The sequence below is a fragment of the Haliotis asinina genome, chromosome 5 (genome assembly GCF_037392515.1).
Source record: "Haliotis asinina isolate JCU_RB_2024 chromosome 5, JCU_Hal_asi_v2, whole genome shotgun sequence".
NCBI lineage: Eukaryota > Metazoa > Mollusca > Gastropoda > Lepetellida > Haliotidae > Haliotis > Haliotis asinina.
In genome coordinates this window covers 10,951,169-10,973,613 of record NC_090284.1, presented here as the reverse complement: position 1 = coordinate 10,973,613, position 22,445 = coordinate 10,951,169, and the positions used below count along the sequence as shown (strand labels likewise).

General features: G+C 38.9%; 1 protein-coding gene across 1 annotated transcript in view; it reads right to left on the bottom strand.

The window, feature by feature from the left end:
• The window catches only part of LOC137284558 (pre-mRNA splicing regulator USH1G-like), a 42,615-nt gene extending 32,798 nt beyond the window's left edge, over positions 1 to 9,817 (bottom strand). Inside the window, exon 1 of the mRNA XM_067816406.1 lies at positions 9,513 to 9,817. Within this exon, the coding sequence (XP_067672507.1) occupies positions 9,513 to 9,676 (164 nt within the window). The 5' untranslated portion in view covers positions 9,677 to 9,817. The remainder of the gene's footprint in view (positions 1 to 9,512) is intronic.
• Positions 9,818 to 22,445: the final 12,628 nt, after the last annotated feature.

Genomic DNA, 22,445 nt, shown 5'->3' with positions numbered 1-22,445 from the left:
TGATTCATCATAGTGTATAATAATTTAAAGGTACAATGTCACACATTCTCAACAATATTTCAGCCTATATTTTTATATACTGGGGGCATATGCACTCACTTTAGCTTTCTATTAAAGCAATAAAAGACTTATTATCCCTTACAACTTTCCTGAATTGATAACTCAGTGGCAAATCGAGGCAAACAGCTTAAAAATAGATGACACTAATCATAGTTGAGTGATTGAGCTTATTTTTACGCCACAATATTCCAGCTACATGGCGGCGGTCTGAAAATGATCGAGTCTGGGCCAGACAATCAACAACCACAATCTACAAAATTGGGGACCGATGACAAGTGTCAACCAAGTCAGTGAGCCTGACCAACCGATCACCTCTTGCGAAAAGCATGGCCGCCTTTTGTGGCAAGCATGAGTTGCTGAAGAGTTATTCTAGCCCAGATCTTCACAGATCACACTGGCCATATATTAAATGTAAATGAATGCTCCATACATGGAAGATCTGTGAAGGTCCCAGGGTAGAATAGGCCTTCAGCAACACATGCTTGCCATAAAAGGCAACTATGCTTGTCATTAGAGGCGATTAACAGGATCAGGTGGTCAGGCTCGCTGACTTGGTTGACACATGTCATCGGTTCCCAGTTTCGCAGATCTGTCTGGTCCAGACTCGATTGTTTACAGACTGCTGCCAAATAGCTGGAATATTGCTGAGTGCGGCGTAAAACAAAACTCACTCACTCACTCCATACATCGAAACCTGTTGCATGCAGTGTTGTCGGCGTATCACAAGTTGTGCAAACGATATTCAAATTTTTAAGAGCACTCCAAGGGACATAACCCTATGATGTTCGCCTAAAATAATGTTTAACTATTGTAGAGCACGAGAGTCGATGTACTACATGACAGGGTGGACTCCCTGAGGGCTGACAGTTAGTACTATTGAGAGACATGCATCATGTATTACTAGAGAAGTGTGATGGGACATTGGGCCTTAAAGAACAGACTTTGAAACTTGAACATCATGACAGCTGAAAGTCATGATCTATTACCATTTATAAATAAACCTGTATGTATAGATCACGTGAAACACTTGACGTGACTAGAGACCACACCTTCCTGTTAGAACAATATTCAAATTAATGTTCTCTAAATACCAGGTCACGAGCCTGGGACTGCTATATCACCATTGTGACATATCTTTCTGTGTCTCAAGTTTCACTGTAATTGTGTAATGCAGGCTCACTCTCGCAAGTGCTTACTAAATGCAAAGTAAAACCATTTTGGTGTAGCCCTTGAAACAGCAGGCTCCACCAATGATAAACAAGGCAATGTGTAGGGGATTAATCACTACTAGTTTAATGTAATATTCAAATAGAAGTAATTGTATTGCTATTTATGAGACACATACAATTATTCTCGTGTTTACACTCAAGTCTATCCCATACTTCAAATTATATAAAATCAAGAATACTATTTTAAAACAAAGATTTCTGTATTTTATTATGTAAATTCTTTCTTCAACATTTGTTTGTCTCTATTTCAAAATTGTTTTTAAAGATTTTATTTAAGAACATTTTTTAAAAATTATTAAAAGGTGCAATTAATAATCCATTTGATTAGGAACAGATTTATTTTTCATTAGGAACACAACACATATTGTCAAACTTTCACAATGATAAATGAGATGACAGGAAAACAATGGTGAATAGCATGGTGAGCCTGACGTATGGATGTCTGCAAATTTTCAAAGTCAGACACTCTCATATCCTATCTGCTTCTTGTTTAGAGTTGAAAAAAAGAGTCAGCAAGAATGATAGTGGTAACAGGTTCTGTTGTACCTGTTATCTGTACCTGCGTGAGTGCAGGCCACTGCTGTCCCCAGCTAGCAGGTGCTCCTCTATGACGTGTGCATGGTAAGGTTGCAGCGATCACACTTCTAAGGACATGGTGTTATCATGGAGGCGATACCAACAGTTGATTGTGAATGAAGGTCTTTGAAACATTCTGACTCAGATAAACCCAGAACAGTCTGTGTGTAACAGTTTTAAGGGACAATCCAAGGTTTGTGGTTAGTATACAGCAATGTTCCTCTGTTGAACTGTGCTCTTAGTATTCAGTGTGCAACAAGGTTATTGTGAAGACCTAAATGCTTGTCAGTGTGCAACAAAGTTATCGTGAAGACCTAAAAGTTTGTCAGTGTGCAACAAAGTAATTGTGAAGACCTACATGCTTGTCAGTGTGCAACAAAGTTATTGTGAAGACCTATATGCTTGTCAGTGTGCAACAAAGTTATTGTGAAGACCTAAATGCTTGTCAGTGTGCAACAATGCAATGACATCCACAACTGCAATCAGTGTTTAACAATGTTACCCTGGCTACCTTAGCACCAGTCAGTGTGCAACAAAGTTATTCTGAAAAAACTAAACTCTATTCATTATGCAACAACCTATTCACAACCTTAGCCACAGCCAGTGTGCAACTAGTTTCTTCTGTAACTAGGTATGATCAGAAGCTGCAACAATGACCCCTTCATAACTACAACAAAACACTTCAGATAAGATAACAATGATAGAAGTGCTTATTCTCAGAAACTAGTAACGAAGATATAAGTGTGATGAAGTCACAACAAACTGACAGGACTGCACCACTCTGTTTTGGTTTGCTTCTTGTATATACTGTTCCTACTTTTGTAGGGGGCCATCCCTAGTTTTGATATTAAAACGTCCAGCTTCACCATGTCTGCACTGAAGCATTGGAGTTCGAGGTTCTTGTTTACCAGCATTGTCTTAATATCATGGGTAAACAAATACCATTTTTCCTAGTAAAAGTACTGAAATAAAAGAAAGTGTTCTTGTCCATTGACAAATAATGGGGTGTACATGTTTCTATCCTTTCAGATTATGAGCCAGTAGACGTTATTACAAGATGAAGACTCTGTCATGTTGTGTTTCTGGTTACAGTATACATGTCTGAGTGAACAGTACAGAAATTGTGCGACTGAGAGTCTGACACTCCATCAGAAACAAAACTGTAAATATGGGGATACTAGTCTACACTAATTAACAGTTTCACACAACAGGAAAACAAATACGACAATGCTGTAGCACAAAGTGACAACAGCTTATTAAACATTCCACTGGGTGAATGAAACGCTGTGCCAGTTGCATGGCGTGTTGATTGTAGGGTGGGGTGGAACAATAGTTGTGCATACATGAGTTGGCATGCTAACACTCACAGTAAAACATCTCTGTGTCTGTCCTGCATACATGAGTTGGCATGCTAACACTCACAGTAAAACATCTCTGTGTCTGTCCTGCATACATAAGTTGGCATGCTAACACTCACTGTAAAACATCTCTGTGTCTGTCCTGCATACATAACTTGGCATGCTAACACTCACTGTAAAACATCTCTGTGTCTGTCCTGCATACATAAGTTGGCATGCTAACACTCACTGTAAAACATCTCTGTGTCTGTCGTGCATACATAAGTTGGCATGCTAACACTCACAGTAAAACTTAACTCCATGACTGTGGCTCTTAGTATACTGAGTACAAAATACAATTCAACTGTGATTTTCAAACTATTTTCACATTTTCAAGAACCATGCATGACATCATATGACACTTGCTTCACCACAATCGTCTCATTGAATATTCTAGTGAAGAAATGTGACAAATGATAGTTTGAAATGCAAGTAGTCAGACTAAGTATCATTTGTTTCGATTTTCAGAGTTGTATCCCATATAAAAGAACAGATTGTTCAGAGTGGTCTCCCATCTCCAAGGGCAGAATGATAGGAGCTGTCTCCAATATCCAAGGACAGATTGTTGAGAGTGAACTCCTACATCCATGGGCAGAATGCTGGGAGTTATCTCCCATATCCAAGGACTGACTGTTGCAAGTGCAAGGGTTCAAAAATCCCATCACCCGATGCCCGGGACAAGTCAGTTTTCACTTTGGGCAATCAAACAATGGTGTCTTACTTGTCCGTGGACTACTAGATAATTTCCACTTATGGTTTCAAACTGCAAATAATCTTGGATTTAATTTCATATCTGCTCACAATGAAGCTATTAAAGTTTGCAATGTGGCAAGGGACTTTTCAACATATTTTTGGACCCCTGAAGTGGTCTCCCATGCTGGGAGTTGTCTCCCATGTCCAAGGACAGGTTGCTGGGAGTTGTCTCCCATGGCCAAGAACAAAACAATGAAAGTTTACTCTGTGACACCTGATACATTACTCACATTTCACGCAGACTTAAATGTTTTTGAAAGGACCTCTCCACTGGAGTAGTGTAAACGTTTAACCCGAAATGCTAATGGCTGCTGTCAACCAAAGGGAAAAGTTCAATGATACTGAAGACATAATCACCTTATCAGATTTTGTTCTTCTTAATCAGTTGATTCTATTCATTTATCACAGTTTCCAGGTATGACAGTAATTTGTGGTGATAGCGACCAGCAAGACCACTCATTCAGTACATTTGATATGAACACTACATACCTGTAAACTATAACACATATCAAGTGAGTCTCATGCCTACGCCATGCTCCTATTTTCTCAAAATATCTAAATTGAAACAATTTGCAAAAAAAATGTTTTTGTGTCGTCTTTTAACTTTCTCAGACATGGCCTGGTTGTGCCTAATGTTGGCAACAGTAGTTTTTGCCGAGGGAGGGTGCTACCAGGGTTGAACCCTGCACCCAGCCAGGCCTTGTATCCCCTCTACCCTACCTTTGTCATCCTCACTTATTGGGGCAGTCTGGGATTGGCATCTCTGACACTACCAAATCTGGGTAGTACCTGTGTTCGGTATACAAACAGGCCTGTGTTATTATGCCTTATTTGCTGCATAATGAAAGCAGAAGTAGTGAAACTGTTTTAGTGCTGTGGAAAATATTCTATCTAAATCACAGTAAACATATCATAACAAAAAGTAGGTACTATTGAAGCAAACTGCTTCTTAGTAAGAGACATGTTAAAACTACAGCCCTGATGAATTATTTCAAACAGTCTCATATCCTCAAATTTTATTAAAACTGAGTTAGAGATTAATCACAGACAAGTCCTAATGCCATTGTCTCCAGTGAGATCATTGATCATGTCAGCAATGTCATTTAAAACTAGTCTTTATTAATGTGCACTCAGGATAAAAAATGAGCAGAACAATTTAATCACTGGTGAGAAATTATAAGGCAAGGTCTTTGTTTTTTTGACAGATATTAAGTTCTGAACACTGAAAGTAATTGAAAGTCCTCTTTCACATGTTTTATATTTTCTTTGTCTGGGAGAGATACATAGAGAAACAGTTAACGTGTTACCTCCCTTCCTTACAGAATTTTGTAAATTGTTGTAATTCACTGGGGTTCAAAGTTTTAATATTAACTTATCAGCAGGTTTTAATTATAATAATTAAATACTTTCTTCAAAATATCAGCAACAATTAACAAGTTGTATTAAAACATTTCAATCAGGGGAACAAACCACTGCATTTCATTTTTTCCAAATTTCTATATTTAATAGTCATAGGACGTGTAAACAATTTTGAAAATAAATGTTCTAAATTTTGTCACAGACCTTATATAGACAAGTATGAGAAACACGTCAAATCTTATCATCAGTATCGTATACACCCTATATCAGTTTACACAGAAATACCTCAGATATCACACACACACACACATCTGTCCAATGTGTGCTGGATCTCATGTGACTGTCTTAATGCCAACCTCCCACCTTTCATCTCTTAGCCACACTTATCTTCCAGATGAATATACACTGGACAGCACTCCCCTTGAATACAGACCCCTTAAGCCTTATTTCAAGGGTTCAATGATACACTGACATGCAATGTATGTCATGGTACTCTTTACCTCATCTGATAAATATCATAATTATTTTTCAGACTGGAACCACATTTATACCAGTTTTAAAAAATGTTTTTCTCTTTTGTCCTTATTAACTTGCATAAGTATCAAAAACTGATAACAGATAAGCAACATGGCTGTATGTAAAACAACAGTGAGTGAGTGAGTGAGTGAGTGAGTGAGTGAACAATTAAAGTCACATAGGCAGTATGTCAGCCACATATGACTATGTAACCTATATATTACTAAAAGCCAACTCAGAGGCAGTAAATAATGTCTGCTGTGCTACTGACACTAATGTTTCTAATTATTGATGTTACCCACTTTTTAGTTGACACCTGCCATCATATCACGACTGGACAGCTCAATGCTCATGATGTTGATCACAGGATTGTCTGGTCCAGACTTGCTTATCTACAGAAAACTGCCATATAGCTGGAATATTGTTGAATGTGGTGTACCACTAAACTAAACTCACTCACAAACTGCAGTATATATGCCGATGATTCTGATATCCCAGCAAGTGACACCAGATCTTGGCCAGGAACAGGCATTAAGTTAAAGGGGCAACAAAACCCAAACACTATGTGACCTGTTAAAATGGAAAAACCCATTTGCTGATGCAGCAAGTGTAAATATAATTAATGCAACAAATGGTGATTATTTGATATTCCTCCTGCCTCAATCTCACCCCACCCCCTGAAGTCCAACTTTGGTGTCCCTCGCTGTTATATTGCTGTAATATAGCTGAAAGTGGTGTAAAACTAAACTCACTTACACAAACAACACCCCTATAACTATGAGGGAATAACACAAATATACTAGAAAATAAATTTGTACAGGTTTTTATCTGTCTTATTTTCACACGTCTTTTCTACAAAAGTGATTTATTTTACTCAATATTATGTAAAGACAGGAAACCCTAACACCCAGACATTATGTCAGCTGGAGCCCAGCCCTCATTGTCTGGTGTTATAATACGTCTTCTAAGATTGATGAAGTGAAGGTGTGTGCTGACAAGAATGGGATCACTGAATGCAGGGAAACTTTCAGGGAAACTCATATAATTACTTCTAAATCTAATTAGTAAATGTACTCACTGAACATTTCATAAAAATAATTTAAAAAAGCTTATTCAATGGAATAATTTATTTCCAATGAAGTTATATATTTTATTCTTCCCTGTAATTTGAATCTTAAAAGTTCTACTTGTTTAATGATCCATGAAACATTTAATGTAAAAAAGGCTTTACTACAAACAATAAAAACGGTAATTCATCAAAAAGGTTTAATGTCTTCATCTTGAAATAACCTTTTAATGTCTATCAATGACTACAGTAGGAAAACACTCGCAAATAATGGCCTAGAAAATAATGATCAGCCAATGCATGCTTTGCAGTTGCAATACCTGACTCTGCTCACAAAACTTTCAATATCTTGTTTGTGAATCCAATCACTATATTATGAATTAAAGATAATATACAAAATTAAAATATTGCCAAAAATAAAGTAAATAAAATACTTTTAGAATACCTCTTTTAGTCTTCCTATCAACACACATAATAACCTCAAAACCAGTGATGTAAATCTTAAAACCTAATGCTACAATTACAAACACAGAAATTTGACCGGCCAACTCAAAATCAGTCTCCCCCAGCACCTCTGATGTCATAGGTAGTCTGCCCTCAAACTAAGGTGTCCATGGTGAATTATAACTACAGTAAAACTAGCCACAGAAAAATTAATATAATTAAAAACATAATTTAATCAAGGAGAATTATTTAATTAAACTAGTTTAAACAGTGATTAAACTCTGATGTTTTACACTGCTGTCAGGAAAGTTAATCAAAATGACAGAAATTCTGCCCACAATGACAGGGTCATGTCAGCTGGCTATACCATGTTGCCTTGTGTAACATTCTACATTGTCATGCATGACCCTGTCTGTGAATGTGCAGACTCTGCTGACTGTACACTTGTGAAAACAGCACTCCCTTCAATGAGATTAACACCCACCATCTACTTGGACTATGTCAACAATCGTCTAGAGCAGGCAGTTAATGAACTGTGAACAATAGCCTATTCTTTTCCCATGAATGAGCCCTTTCAGAGAGCTGTGCCACACAGCACAGGTTAAGAGAACTTAATCCTAACAAAATTCGATTTTCAGTTAGTTATTTTATTAATTAATGTGTAAACAAATGAATAATATTAAGCATGATTGCAAAGCATTATAAAACAATAAACCTTAATTGCATAATCATACACACGGAAGCTGAGAAAGAAAAGCAATAGCACACTGTTCTGCTGCCCTGTGTATTAATAGAGAGTGTAAACATGCTTTAAGGTGTGGATTCGGTGCACTGAAATTATGCACATTATTATTTACACTAGTCTGAATATAAACAGTTTCACAGGATAATGTAATATATTTTCTATAGAATATGCGGGTTGTTTTTTATGTGGAAAAATATCAGCTTGGCTCATAAATCCTCTTACTATAAGTCAAAAGAGACTTATTGGGAGTGACATAATTCGAGTGTTTCCGTGCTGTCTGCCCGACCTGGTAAAACGGTAGCCATATTGACACATAACTGATCCCATCAACCAAACAACAAGACCCAAACTATTTCGACATCAAAGAACTCCATTTTATAACAGCCCATTCCATTGTAAAACTGAGTTTAACATAGCTGTGAATAGTGCTAATATCAACACGGTTGGACACAAACTCCACACAACGCTTCCAAACACAGGGACAGCTTCTCTCACATGTACCATCGATTTTTCCCGATCGACTTCGGGTTGTTACAACGAAATTAAAACCATAACATGTGATTATATTTCAGGGTAACAATTGGAGTGCCTTATTCTTGAGATTAGATCCCTGCTGTTTAATCACTGTTAAAACAATTATTCATCACACATGCGACTGAAAGTGGAGTACTTAAACGTTTTCTAACCGGCCTCTTTGCAAGCTCTTAAAATGTAGAACACAGTAATAAATTGGCATATGATACTTAAACTGTTTCAACCCAAATACTATGATATATGTTTATTATAAAGGCAGCAATGTTGTCGGCTAATAACTCAATGCGCCATAGTTTTTGCAGCTTATAAATCTCCAGGTAGCGTTCAAGTGACGTTTACAATACATCGAGAAGGTTAACATGGTTCCGATAGAAACCCTGGCGTTATTTTCTTCCTTACTAGAATCTCTTCTGAGTATTTCTAAACGCCCCTAATGAAACCTCACCAAAATAACAATCTTAACAAAACTCGAGGTAAGACGAAGTTAACGCTGATAAGAAAACAACTTTGGCCATCTTATCAGCAAACCTCACAGGATAGACTTGTTCCTGTGGTTCGCTCGACAAAGTAGGGTAAATGTACACCATACAAATGAACTACTGACTTTTATCTATTACCGAAACTTTCAGCTGTAAGACTAAACGAAGAAGGCGGTGAATATAGTAAATTGACACCACCTTTCCTATACACTTCTGAATGATGTCACCTCCAAGACGACGTGCTATACCGATGTCATCGGTATTTTAAATAACACCAACATTTTAAACATGTGCCACTGGATGGCCGATAGTATGTTGGGCGGTACATGAATTCGGTGAAATGTTCAGACCTACCCTCGACCAACGATCATGCGAAGTGCCTCTAGCATTCCCTTACGGGCGGCCCAGTGTGTTGCTGTCATGCCGTCTTCATCAATAGCATTAAGATCCTTCCTCTGTGCCTCCCGTAACACATCGGTAAAACCGTCCTTTGCAGCGTCAATATATCTAGTAGACATTTTCCTTGGTTTTAAAACACAAATCACAACTTTGCCAAGAACATTCCCAAAATGTCATTAAGATAGGAGCAGTAAAGGTAGGGCGACTTGGTCGCTGGCTGTCCAACGGACTTTGAAGCAGTCGGTGGATACCTGCCGAGTGCCTCATGAATATTCATGATGACGTCACCCCTATAGGTGCAATGGCGCTCTCCGTCAAGGTATGATCGCCCATAAATTCTTATCTCGGCTTTGCACGTGTGTTTGTAAACAAAACTTGAATTAACGTTCAAGGTAGTTAGATTAAGTTTCAGGGTGTTTTCTTGACTAGTTATACCAGTCTGTTGACGTGACAGCTGATACGACGCAAGCTGGTTCAATCGGATTAACCCAATCCCTTCATCATATAGACATACATACCAGTGTCTACATTCGGACCTTAAACTGAAATATTTCCAACTGACTTCAGTATAAATAATTCAGATATTTTCCTGTATACATATTTCCCGGATCGATAATACATTTCGCTTTTGTTTCTACATGCACAGGAGTTCGGTACTATACATTGAGCCCTAATAGTTTGTGCAAGTGGAATTCGATTATTGCCATTTGTCGATCTAAATCTTTTGTTGCATATAGGATATGAGAGACCTCTCCTTTATCCTGTTCTGGAAATCGGCAGCGAAAGTCTCTTTAGGTCTTGAATACACCTGAGAGCGTAGAAATTACCTAGCTCATGAATTTGGATTATATTTCACACCGCGGAAAGGTTTTAAGAAATACACTATTGTCAGGTAAGGTGAACCGTCGTGATGTGTCGGTGCGTACTGGGAGAATGGAGTTCATGACTGTTAGAAATTAAAGAAATGCCAATCAACATAGCTTGAGATGTTTGTACGTCATGCATTCGGGACATTAATGGACCATGAATGTATGGTTACAATAAGAAACTCAAGTAAAAGATTGTAGGTATCGACCGAGGGTGTAGTATGTAGACATAATGTGGTGTTCATATGTGTGAGGAGCGAGTGGTGTTGGTGTGGGCAAAGTTGTTCACTTGATCCCAAGTTGGTCTTTTATGTGATTTTTTTTCGGTGCTGATTTTTCCTCCTGGAAATAAGAAATTTTATTATTTAAATCAAACCTTGTTGTGCTCAATATGTGTACCTGTTCCACAACTGCCACCATGTTTTTTCTACATCTCTCGAGGTATCTTCCCATTCTGCCTACGGTCCCATTCTGCATACACGTTAAAACAGAAGGATAAGTTCCAATGATCAGGAAGTAAGGTTAACGTGCTGACCTATTCTACCATTACTAAAATGAACTTGATCAAAAGTTAATTGTAGGCAAAATGGCAAAAAGTGACGAAAAACAATGTTTTAGGTGTAAGGTATCTGTCTCTGGAATCTGTACAAAATCGAAATCCAATAGTCTTAACCTCTAAATATTTGCTTATTTGACGAGCGCCAGTAGCGGATCTTTCCCAACTGAAGTAAGGGATATTCAAATCAATAGCTACAACGTTTTACACACTTTCATTTCACCGTGTATAGTGCGGTCCTCATCGGTGGACAGTCTCGACTTCCTAGTACAAGACCACGCACTCAGGCTTCATTGTGTACCAAAGCTTTACCACCAGAACATGTTATGGCTAAACACCTCACTGCAATGTCACTTCCGGGTTAGTTCATAGACAGGGTCCAACATTTGTGACGTCTCCATAATGTGTGTGCGTGCGTGTGCGAGTTCGTGCGTGTGTGCCTTCGTGCGTGTAAAGGGGTGAAAAGGGACCTGGTGTTAGAGCATAACATATACGCAATATTAAACTCTGTCATGGAGAACACATACATGTATATGGTTTAAGTCTTCATTTTAAAAAAAAAATAATTCAAATGACCAGCGAACAGACTCCCGGGGCGTTCGTGGCACTATGATATAGGTAAATTTGTCATATAGTTAGGGTAGGTCGTAATATTACGAACGTTTTGCGGATCGTGATCGGCCCTTCTATATCACCACTTACACAGGGAACTGAAAACTGAATTTCACCAAGTAATACAAACATTATCGAACGGTACAAGGCCGGTACAAAACAATCTTTAGGCACTCAAAACCACTGCGATGCCTGAACGAAACCACGTAGAAACGAAACAGTGTGCTCGTGGATGAACATTTTAGAGCATCAATATCAATATGTTTCTGTTTTCACTATCATAAATACAAACTTTGTTAATGTGGAGATATAGAAGGACATATCTCAGATTTATGGGAAACCCCAACCTGCCACTGAATGAAGTTTTAATTACAGCAATACCACCAGACACACGTATTTATGATACACCGTTGATAGCAGAATACAATGTTAACAGGGAATGTACTGACCTAGACATGGAGACAATCCTCTCATTCACTTCGTGAGATATAAATTACTTGATAGCTGACAAGGCAGGAAGACAGTTCTTAATGAATGCCTGTTGTGTACTTACTTACTTACTTACTTACTTACTTACTTACTTACTTACTTACTTACTTACTTACTTACTTACTTACTTACTTACTTACTTACTTACTTACTTACTTACTTACTTACTTACTATAACAGTGGACTATCGTGTTTTACTTTTCATGAATTGACATAATGATCATTATCTAATCAAGCGTATTGCAGTCGTAGGCAGATTTTCTGTGGTGATCCCAAGACACGTACTGGCCTATTCAACTAAAATACAACAAGTGTCTGCCATGTATCCCTAGCCAACGCCTCAGTCACGTATTTCCCCGAATGAAGGCCTCTATTCCGAATCTTATCTCGCTCGACGACAACACTAGACTTTACAAGGCTCCTGGAGCAGAACCTCACCCTGTAACATATGTATGTTTTACGGTAAACGTTCCTCAGACTGTGTTTATGTACGGTGAATGAAGAGGGCAGCTTGCTCTGGCAAAAGCGGATATCTATCGATCTGTTTTGATGTATTGATTCGGCCTGAAACGTATTGGGAATTGGCCCGTGTTTTGTTCCGTGTGTATGGCGGTGTGAGTTTACAAGTGTGGCTAAATATAAGATCGATTGATTGTTTGTTGTTTAATGCTGCCTTCAGCGATATTCCCGATATCTCAAAGCGGTCTGCAAGAAACGGTTCAGACAATCAAATGTTTGACACCGTGGGCATCGATTTACGCAAATGCCATATGATGGCATGTGCATCATTCAATTGGATATTGTTCCTGAAGAAAAAAGAAACATCCGAAACCTGATACTGGAATCTAATTCAAACAAACATAAAACTGCGACTATTAAAATTTAAGAATGTATATCAATAATATTAATCTAATGGGGCGGTATCGATGCATTAACTGAAGAAAATGTCCTGTTTTTTCGATGTATTGCAATCAGTCCACGGATTACCACATTGTATCGACTGAGCGATGAAGGGTTACACCAGAAAGAAACAGCATGAGGGGTGGTGGCCAAGTGAAAGGCGCCAAGAAGTGCTGTGTGCTATATTTTACGAACGCTTTACTTGATATGTTCCGCACTACGCAGCTCGTGTGAATTCCGGGTAAGTACATAGGTCTCCATATAATATAATATATATAATATAAGTGGGAGGGGGGAGGGGAGTACAGCGCATTTAGGCACAGTCACGTGGGTGATTTCAATTATGTGGAACTGCGTTCTTGATGTCAGTCGCTGGACTGTCGAGACCAGCTTCTACTATTTACAGACCGCCAGAATTGGTTTCTTATATTGCACGTGCAATATGTGGACGCACCATTACGTTTTAGTAAATTGTTCTTTGATGATTTGGACAATGAACTGATTTCAATGCTGCTAAGTAAACATGGGCCAGGTCATACGACAGCTGCTGATACATAGCAAGTCACTGGGATGCTTAATGCTGGCATATCTCTGGTGGTTAATGCAAGAGGGGTTGGTTATCATTCATTCACAGTGAGTCGACTGGCCACCAAACGTCAGCAAACAAACGCGAGGCACCGTCAGCGTTGAAGCCGATCGCCAGTGACAACTCCGAGACAGGATACAGGGTCCCGTTCCTCGTAGCGAACGTAGCGTTAGGGCCGTTTTAAGTCTATGTTGGTTAAGTATGGGAGTTACGAATGCCGTAGCGCAACTAGGGACCGGTCCGTGGTGTTTACAAGACTTTACCCGTTCGTGTAAAGTGGCGTGTTCAAAACAGAATGGCTTCAACATCGGCGTTTGTCCGAAATACGGGTATCGAAAGGGTACAGAGATAGATGACTCATCTGTTTTTATGTCCGAATTGTTACCTTGGCCCACTTTATCGATGTGTGTATATCTCATATGCGTATGTGTCAGGAGCTCTAGCTACAGAAATTAAGGATTGTACGGGACTTCCGTGGATTTGTTTAGTTGATAGATATGTTTTTTTAGTGTAAAAAATGAGATAGGATGAAATGACGGTCCACACCCTCATGACCTTTTGTATTTGCATCCTTATCCGTGTATGACCTCAGTGCCCAATATCCATTTATCTTATTTGATGTTCAAATGCATTTTTCTAAAAACTTTGCGCTGGTATGTCTCGTGCTGAAATTGTATAAACATGCTTAATTCATGTTTGTTCACACCTCTCATTAGGGGGCACTATTGACGGGAAAGCAACTACTGCGATATCAATAGTCTATTGCAACATACTATTGCCACCAACTGTTGCGATATCGAAAGTCTATTGCAAACATACTATTGCCACCAACTGTTGCGATATCAATAGTGAGTGAGTGAGTGAGTTTAGTTTTACGCCGCACTCAGCAATATTCCAGCTATATGGCGGCGGTCTGTAAATAATCGAGTCTGGACCAGACAATCCAGTGATCAACAACATGAGCATCGATCTGCGCAATTGGGAACCGATGACATGTGTCAACCAAGTCAGCGAGCCTGACCACCCGATCCCGTTAGTCGCCTCTTACGACAAGCTGAGTCGCCTTTTATGGCAAACATGGGTTGGCCTATTCTAACCCGGGACCTTCACGGGTCGCGATATCAATAGTCTATTGCAAACGTACTATTGCCACCAACTGTTGCGATATCAATAGTCTATTGCAACATACTGTTGCCACCAACTGTTGCGATATCAATAGTCTATTGCAAACATACTATTGCCACCAACTGTTGCGATATCAATAGTCTATTGCAACATACTGTTGCCACCAACTGTTACAATACTATTGAGGTATTTTTTTCTGTTCTTTCATGTGAAGTAATTATTCTAATGAATGATAGTTTTTTTAAAAAATAAAATCAAGATAAAGCAATTTCAGTCTCTCTTAGTAACTGATAAGAAACATGAAACTATTGAGGTATTTTTTCTGTTCTTTCATGTGAAGTAATTATTCTTATGAATGATAGTTTATTTGAAATAAAATCAAGACAAAGCAATTTCAGTCTCTCTTAGTAACTGATAAGAAACATGAAATCCAGATAAAAAGAAACAACTAAAACATAAACTCAACGAAGCTTCAAGTCTGCACTCAAGCAGTTGAAATATAAAGAACATAAATATTTAACAAAACTTTTGAGCGTTGCATTTATCAACGAAAGTCAATTACTAAACTATCAATATTCTCACATGCATTGTACTATCAATACATCGATAACTGTTCGTTTCTACCATCGATTAATTGCTATCAGTTCGATTCAGTTCAATTCAGTTTATTACTCAACATCACCAACGGTGGTACATGAGACTACAAATAAATATAGATATATGTAATTATACATATGACAAGATGGCAGAAGAAGAGCCAAAAGTTAAAGTATCTTTGTAGACTTAAATATTACATTAATGTACACAGCAAGATTTTTAAGATTGCGCGTCTTTTTTTTTAGAGGAGAACAGTTTGACGACTTTCCACAGGGATACTGAATTCAGGTAAGAAGGCAAATATTTTGTCTATACTGTAACAAAGCATCGCACTTGAACAGATAATGAAATTCATCTCCCACTGCATGAGAATTACATAAAGTGCACAGACGATATTCTCTAGGAACATTTGCCCAACGGCCAGCTTCTCTAGGAAGGTGATGATTACGCGTTCTGAATCTTAAAATCGCGAAATAGATATGTCTTGGCAGAAAGAGATACCTCTCAAATTCTATATTGTTTTTCAGAATACGATAAAAAGCCGATTTTGAACTCTTTATTATGAAGGTATGCAATTTCTGTAAACATTGGTCTTTGAGGATGTGTTCAATCTTAAAGGAGAGAAACTCAGTTGAACAGAGAAATGGATTATCAAATATTTCAGATAAGCCACAGTCATTCAGTGTTTTTCTTACAAACTCAATCCAGGGAAATAAACTGATTTCAGAACGAGCTTGTAGCATAATAGAATATATGTTATATGATAGTTTAGCCCGACGGGTGTTTGTTACCATTTTGTGCCAAAAACTTCTTTTGTTTAAATTAACATACATCGGGTATCGACCAAATTCTGCGTATATCATATAATCTGGAGTTGAATTTCGAAGACCTGCAGCAAGCTTCACAAATTTTATGTGTATTCTTTCAATTAAGTTGATGTTTTCGAACTCCCAAGCTTTACATCCACATAACAAAAATGGTTCAATCATTGTGTCGAAAGCTGAAAGAGTGACTCAGACTCTACAATTACAATCCATCCATACGTTCGTTGGGTTTACTCACATAAAAACTACATCTCATTTGAACTACATCACAAATAAGGATTAATTTGGGGTTAATTGCATCAGTAGAGGCACCCCCATGGCGTGTAATAGGCACAGCCCAACAGGTCTCCCTTAAGAACTACATGCTTAAGATTACAACTGTAAAGTAGCTTGTTATAGTCTAATTTACCAGTATCTTATGTTGTGGTAAAGGTAATCTAATAACCAGACAGTGATGGACTTAAGAGAGAAGGGTACATTCTAGTTAGTGAATATCCTTGTGTTCATATTCTACAGAAAAAACAAAAACAAATCAAAACAAACCAAGTATAGTATATTGGAGTAGAGGTAAAGGCATACTGAATTTAGGGCAGACCAATTCTATTTCTTCTTTTACGGATCCCATGGTCATATATTTTTCAAGAATAAGAACATAAAATGATTTTCACCATTAAAAGATAAAATCCTAATGGTTTTTACGGATTATCAATAAAATCATGAGAGCAAATGTACAAGTCAGTCATATTACCAACGCTCATTGCTTCTTTTATTTGGCCTAATCATTCCAGCATCAGATATCACATGTATTTTTATGTTCATGGATATAATTTAAACTCTGTTTTAAATCGAAATCCAAACAAAACTACTTATAAATTCTTCAATACTGAAATCAGTCCATAAAATAAGGTCACACACACATCCATATTTTATCTATATGTCTATATACTATCGATATAATTTTGTACTAGGGTGTAACGTGATCATGAAAGATGCATGTTAATGAGTGGCAAATATGTTTTCTTTTGTGCAAATCCATTAAGCAGAGGCAGATGACAGTATGTAGTTAATCTGTGCACTTGACCATAACGTGTTGTTTTAAGCTGTAGTTCTTATGGGATGTTGTGCTTATGTGAGGACACCGTTCGTTACAGCCGTTACAGCCCTACCTCTCACAGTCCCAAATGGTATCACTGAAACAAACATGTGAGATTTCTGATGTATTCAGCGAGTGATCTGTCTACCCTAGACTTGGTCATGTACAGGTCGCCTTAACGGAGATGGAATATACCCGTACATTAGACGTACATTTGAATAAAATTGGCCGAAATAATGTGCATTTTACGGCACTTCTGGCCGTTACATACAGAAAGACTAATCACCCAAGGAACACTGAGGGAAATACTAGTGCATAATGGCGTGCTTGTGTTCGAGTGTATCGAGTATATCGTGACAGACATTCTATCAGGAAGCATTTGCATTGGCTATTACGGTGCGTGCGTGCGTGCGTGCGTGCGTGCGTGCGTGCGTGCGTGCGTGCGTGCGTGCGTGCGTGCGTGCGTGCGTGCGTGCGTGCGTGCGTGCGTGCGTGCGTGCGTGTTCCTCAGGGGTTCGAAAACCCCCGTTTGAGGATACCAACGTAGACGAACATGAATGCTATGGTGGGTGCTTAGTCATGAGTGAGTGTGTTAAGTTTCCCCGCCCAGCTCAGAAATATTCCAGCTATATGGCACGGGTTTGTAAATAATCGATTCTGGATCAGACAATCCAGTGATCAGCATCATCATCCTGAGTATCGATCTATATAACTGTGAAAAGATGACATGAGTCAGCGAAGGATGAGCCTGACCACCCTATCCCGTTAGTTGTCTCTTATGACAAGCATGTGTTACTTAAGATAAATTCTAACCCAGATCTTCACGGGATTCGCTGAGTCATGACTTGGGACGGGATCGGTAAAGCTGGAAGAGGATATCCTGCACTGACAGGTGTGCAGTGTGTCCAACTGGGCCGGGCTTCCTTCTATATCGACGATAATGGGCGTAGTTTATGCCTTCTTTAAACCGGATTCCATTATCCATATGTGACCAGACATTATCCCTATCAAACACATGTGGGCCGGGTGGCAGACCACCCTCTCAAGATGCCATGACCTACTGGTAACGCTACCGGAATTCGGCAATGCTCCTACGGAAAACGTGAACACCCGTCCACTGGCAACCAGCTACCTGGAGCATGTGACGACTATTGTTGGCTGCCATTGCACTCAGAGAGGGTTTTGGGGGCAATACATTTGTTTCGTAGTTTTGGGACGTATTTTGTTTTGTTGACATTTCGGTTTTGGTCAGATACGTTCATCGTGAATGAGTGAGCCGCCTTTACAAATATTCGAGCAATATCACGGCGTGGGACACGAGAAATGGGCTTCACACCCACCCGGATCTTCAGTCTGACGAACAAACGCTTTCACCACTACGCTACCCGTCCGTCGTGAATGGAGTTCTGACTGATTATTGGCCACAAGTTGTTTGTTGGTCACAAGACAGTTTTGTTACTTCAAAATATGCACACAATTTGACTTAAAAGGGAATTTTACAATAAACGGAAACAAACACTAACTGATGCAAGAGGAAACCCTAAAATATTCTGGAAATTGCTGAAACAGGGGAGACAATCACACATGACAGACGCGAGTAGTTACGAATGAGATGAAATCAGTACCCAGGAATATTGGACAGATGACTTTTCGTCTCTCCTCCAAAGAAACAACCCACCTTCTTTACCTCCAACTATAGACGAAGATGACAAGTGGTACCAGAGTGAAATTAAAACAACCTATTAGCATCCAAGAATTTAAGAAGTTGAACAGCATATCAAAAAGTTAGGATATGATGGAGTTGTTACAGAATATATTAAATATACAATACGTACCATTTTACCCACAGTTGCAGCCATTTTCAAATTTTTTTATCTCACAAGATTTTAAATACGTTTTTCTCATAATGTTTGCAGATCTTAGAGAAAACAAAATAGATGGTCTTGAATAATTTTGCTTAAACACTGGATTGAAAGTGACCTTGAAGAAAACAATAGTCATGGTTTTCAGAAATGGTGGACTCCTCAGATATTATGTAAAGTGGGCGTACAATGACGAAAAGTTGAAGCTGTACCTTTCTACAGATATTTAGGCACTTTGTTTACATCCAAACAGATATGAACACAGGCTCAAATTTCTTTAGCTTCAAAGATTCCTAAAGTTGTGATGACTATAAACAGATACGAGAGGACGCCTGGTGATATTCCTTCTAATGGTTTGTTCAAGATATTGTTCCTGCTATCCTGTGCTATAGTGGCTCTGAAACTTGAGGAACTTGATAACTTAGGTACAGCAAATTAATTGAAGATGTTCGTGTGAAAATGTGCAAACTCTCTTCTCAAAGTGTCAAAGAATACATATGCTATCTAAAAAAAGAAGAAAGAAATAAACGCATAGACGAGAAATCTGTGGGAATGTTGTGCTTTCAAACATGCATGACTCGTCCACAAACAGACTTAAGTGCATGGAATTTTACACCAGTTTAGAGGAAGGTAACTTTTATACAACCAAGAGGATAGTTTTAGAAAACGGAGCCGCTGAGCGCGATGGTGACGACGTAGCACGACCCCGACGTCAGTTTTCCTGGCTGAGTCACGTTAACCCATCCAGACAATGACGTCCTATTCAGACAATCCGAATTTTCTCGTGTGAAAGTAAAAATAGACACCACAAACATCTCTGGTTACACTGTATTCCAATTGTAATTTTACACTTTAATAAACAGTATTTCTATATTTTATGTTGAGGTTTAGGCGGCATATCTTAACTAAGAAAACACAGACTGCCGTTGTTTGATGAGGTCGTAATATGTTTCGTAATGCAACTGTCTCACTGGTTATACCTGTTTTGTGTTTTTTTGAGCTTATTCAGTGTAGTTTTGTTACGCACAATGAGACTAATAAAATATCAATTCCGTACCAGGCCGCGAAAGTTCTCAAGCGGCATAGCCTCGTGTTCAGATTAGCACGATTTCCATGTGTCCGTTTGTGAAAAGTCGCTGGACGACAGTGCACTCTGTATGACATGTTTTCAAGGATTAGAAGGAGTCTAGTGATGCGATACACAAGTGCTTAGACGTATCAAATCATACTGATTAATATTTATGCATCCAGTTCAATGAATTAGTAAAATCTGGACTGGTTATCGCACTGAGTTGAGCAATAGGACGGAACCCAGTTTACGGGAAACGAGACTGTCCTCTTATTAATGTTTTGACTTGAGACGCCTGGCAACACGAGAATGGTAATCTCCAGCATGCATTCTTTCAATGGCTATGTTCCGTGTCGCACAGTCAAGACGTGGCGTAGTGACTGGACCTTGAACCTCCTTCAAATCGAAAGCCAATTTCTGAAAGTAATCTGGATGTTTATAGCCTGACAGGGAATAGGAGTATCTAATGTAATGGTGGTTGATGAATGTGGTAGAGCTACCTAGTGCTTACATATATGACGACCTGTCAAGTACCGGTGTACTGATATAGATAGGCCCTGAGAGACTCCCCCTCCAGTGCTACGGGATGCCCCCTGCCCTTGATGATATGGGACGCACCTCTCATGGATATGCATGGATTTCCCCAAGATAATGGAGGCAAAGGTATTTGCTCATAAATGTTAATAATTTATCAGACTTTCATTCATATGAACAATATAAATCCCTCGCCTAAAAGGAATTCATCACTCCTCAGATGCAGTAACTTTAGAACAGCTGTCAACACTGGAGGACACCAAGCTACGCCATATCAAGGAAGACTCAGTCCTCTCTGTTTATACCCCCCATGTATTAGTCTGTGAAGCTTATACTTGCTTGCGCAATGCACTTACTGGTAAATACATCAAGTCTTCCTCTCAACATTATTTATTTTATCAATTTATTTACATAATTTAAAAAAATACGATATTTTGCATAAAACTTCTGTCTTTTTATATAAAGCGCCACAAATAAGGCAATGTAATATATGATAAATGTATATCATGCATTTGTACTATTTTATGCGATGGAATGTACGTTAAAATGGTTCATGCGCAGGGACTTTCTGCATTTTATTGTGGGGAAAAAGGATTAATACTGAATACAATCTGTCTGCCTGCTTGTCAGTCTGTCAAAAGTGAAGTTTTTGTTACTTTAGAGTAAACAGCCCCGCTATACCTACCTACACAGTGTATGTCGCTGTGACCAAACTGTCTGTTATTGTAAGACGCAGTACACTGAGTCACTGATGACACGTGTGGCGTTACTGTAGAGACCTTCCTGGTTCAACCTACAAAGACCGCATCCTCCAACTGCTCACACATCAAACGCAGGGTTCTATCAGCTGAAGTGTCGTGGTCCAACACCCATCGGAAACCATGGCGCCAGGCGAATGTGTCTGGCTGTTGAGTGTAGAGACATTTGTCTACAGATGACCGGGGAAACCTTTCTGCCTGAAGTATATATATGTAGTAGGTCACTTTAATCAAGTCTGTCTTCACTGACTTCACGAAGTCACGTACCATAACGGAACTGCATAGATTATCTCGAGAGGCTTTTGAGAGTGAGTGAGTGAGTGAGTGAGTGAGTGAGTGAGTGAGTGAGTGAGTGAGTGAGTGAGTGAGTTAGTTTAGTTTTATTCCAGTAATATCACGGCGGGGGACACCAGACATGGGCTTCATACATTGTACCCATGTGGGGAATCGAACCTGGGTATTCAGTGTGACGAGCGAACGCTTTAACCACTAAGCTACCCCACCCCCCTCTTATGATAGTAAAGATCAAACGGGGTGGGGCATATGTTGGATACTAAATGTCATTTTCCGTTACACTGTCTCACTGTAATTAAGTGCGTGAGTGAGTGAGTACGGTTTTACACAACATATTCCGGCAATACGGAGGGAGACTCCAGAAATTGGTTTCATTGTACCAATGTGGGGAAACCGAACTCGGATCTTCGGCGCCAAGGCTTGAACCATTAACAGTCCCCGTGACACTGACTCAGATCTTTCCAAGTCTTTACGCAAATATCTGTATCAGCAACTGTGTATCGAAAGGAAACCACGCATCTATGCTTGATTTTATGTCTGCTTTTACAACGACTACTGGCACGTTATGTTCATAACTTAACTCATTTAAACTACCAGCATTAGAATGAAGAAAGAATTCCACAAATATATTCAGTTAACTGCAGTTAACTGACTTCCGACACATTGAAATGACACATTGAAGTTACTATATTATATAAACTAATAAAAAGCGAAAGAAATTGC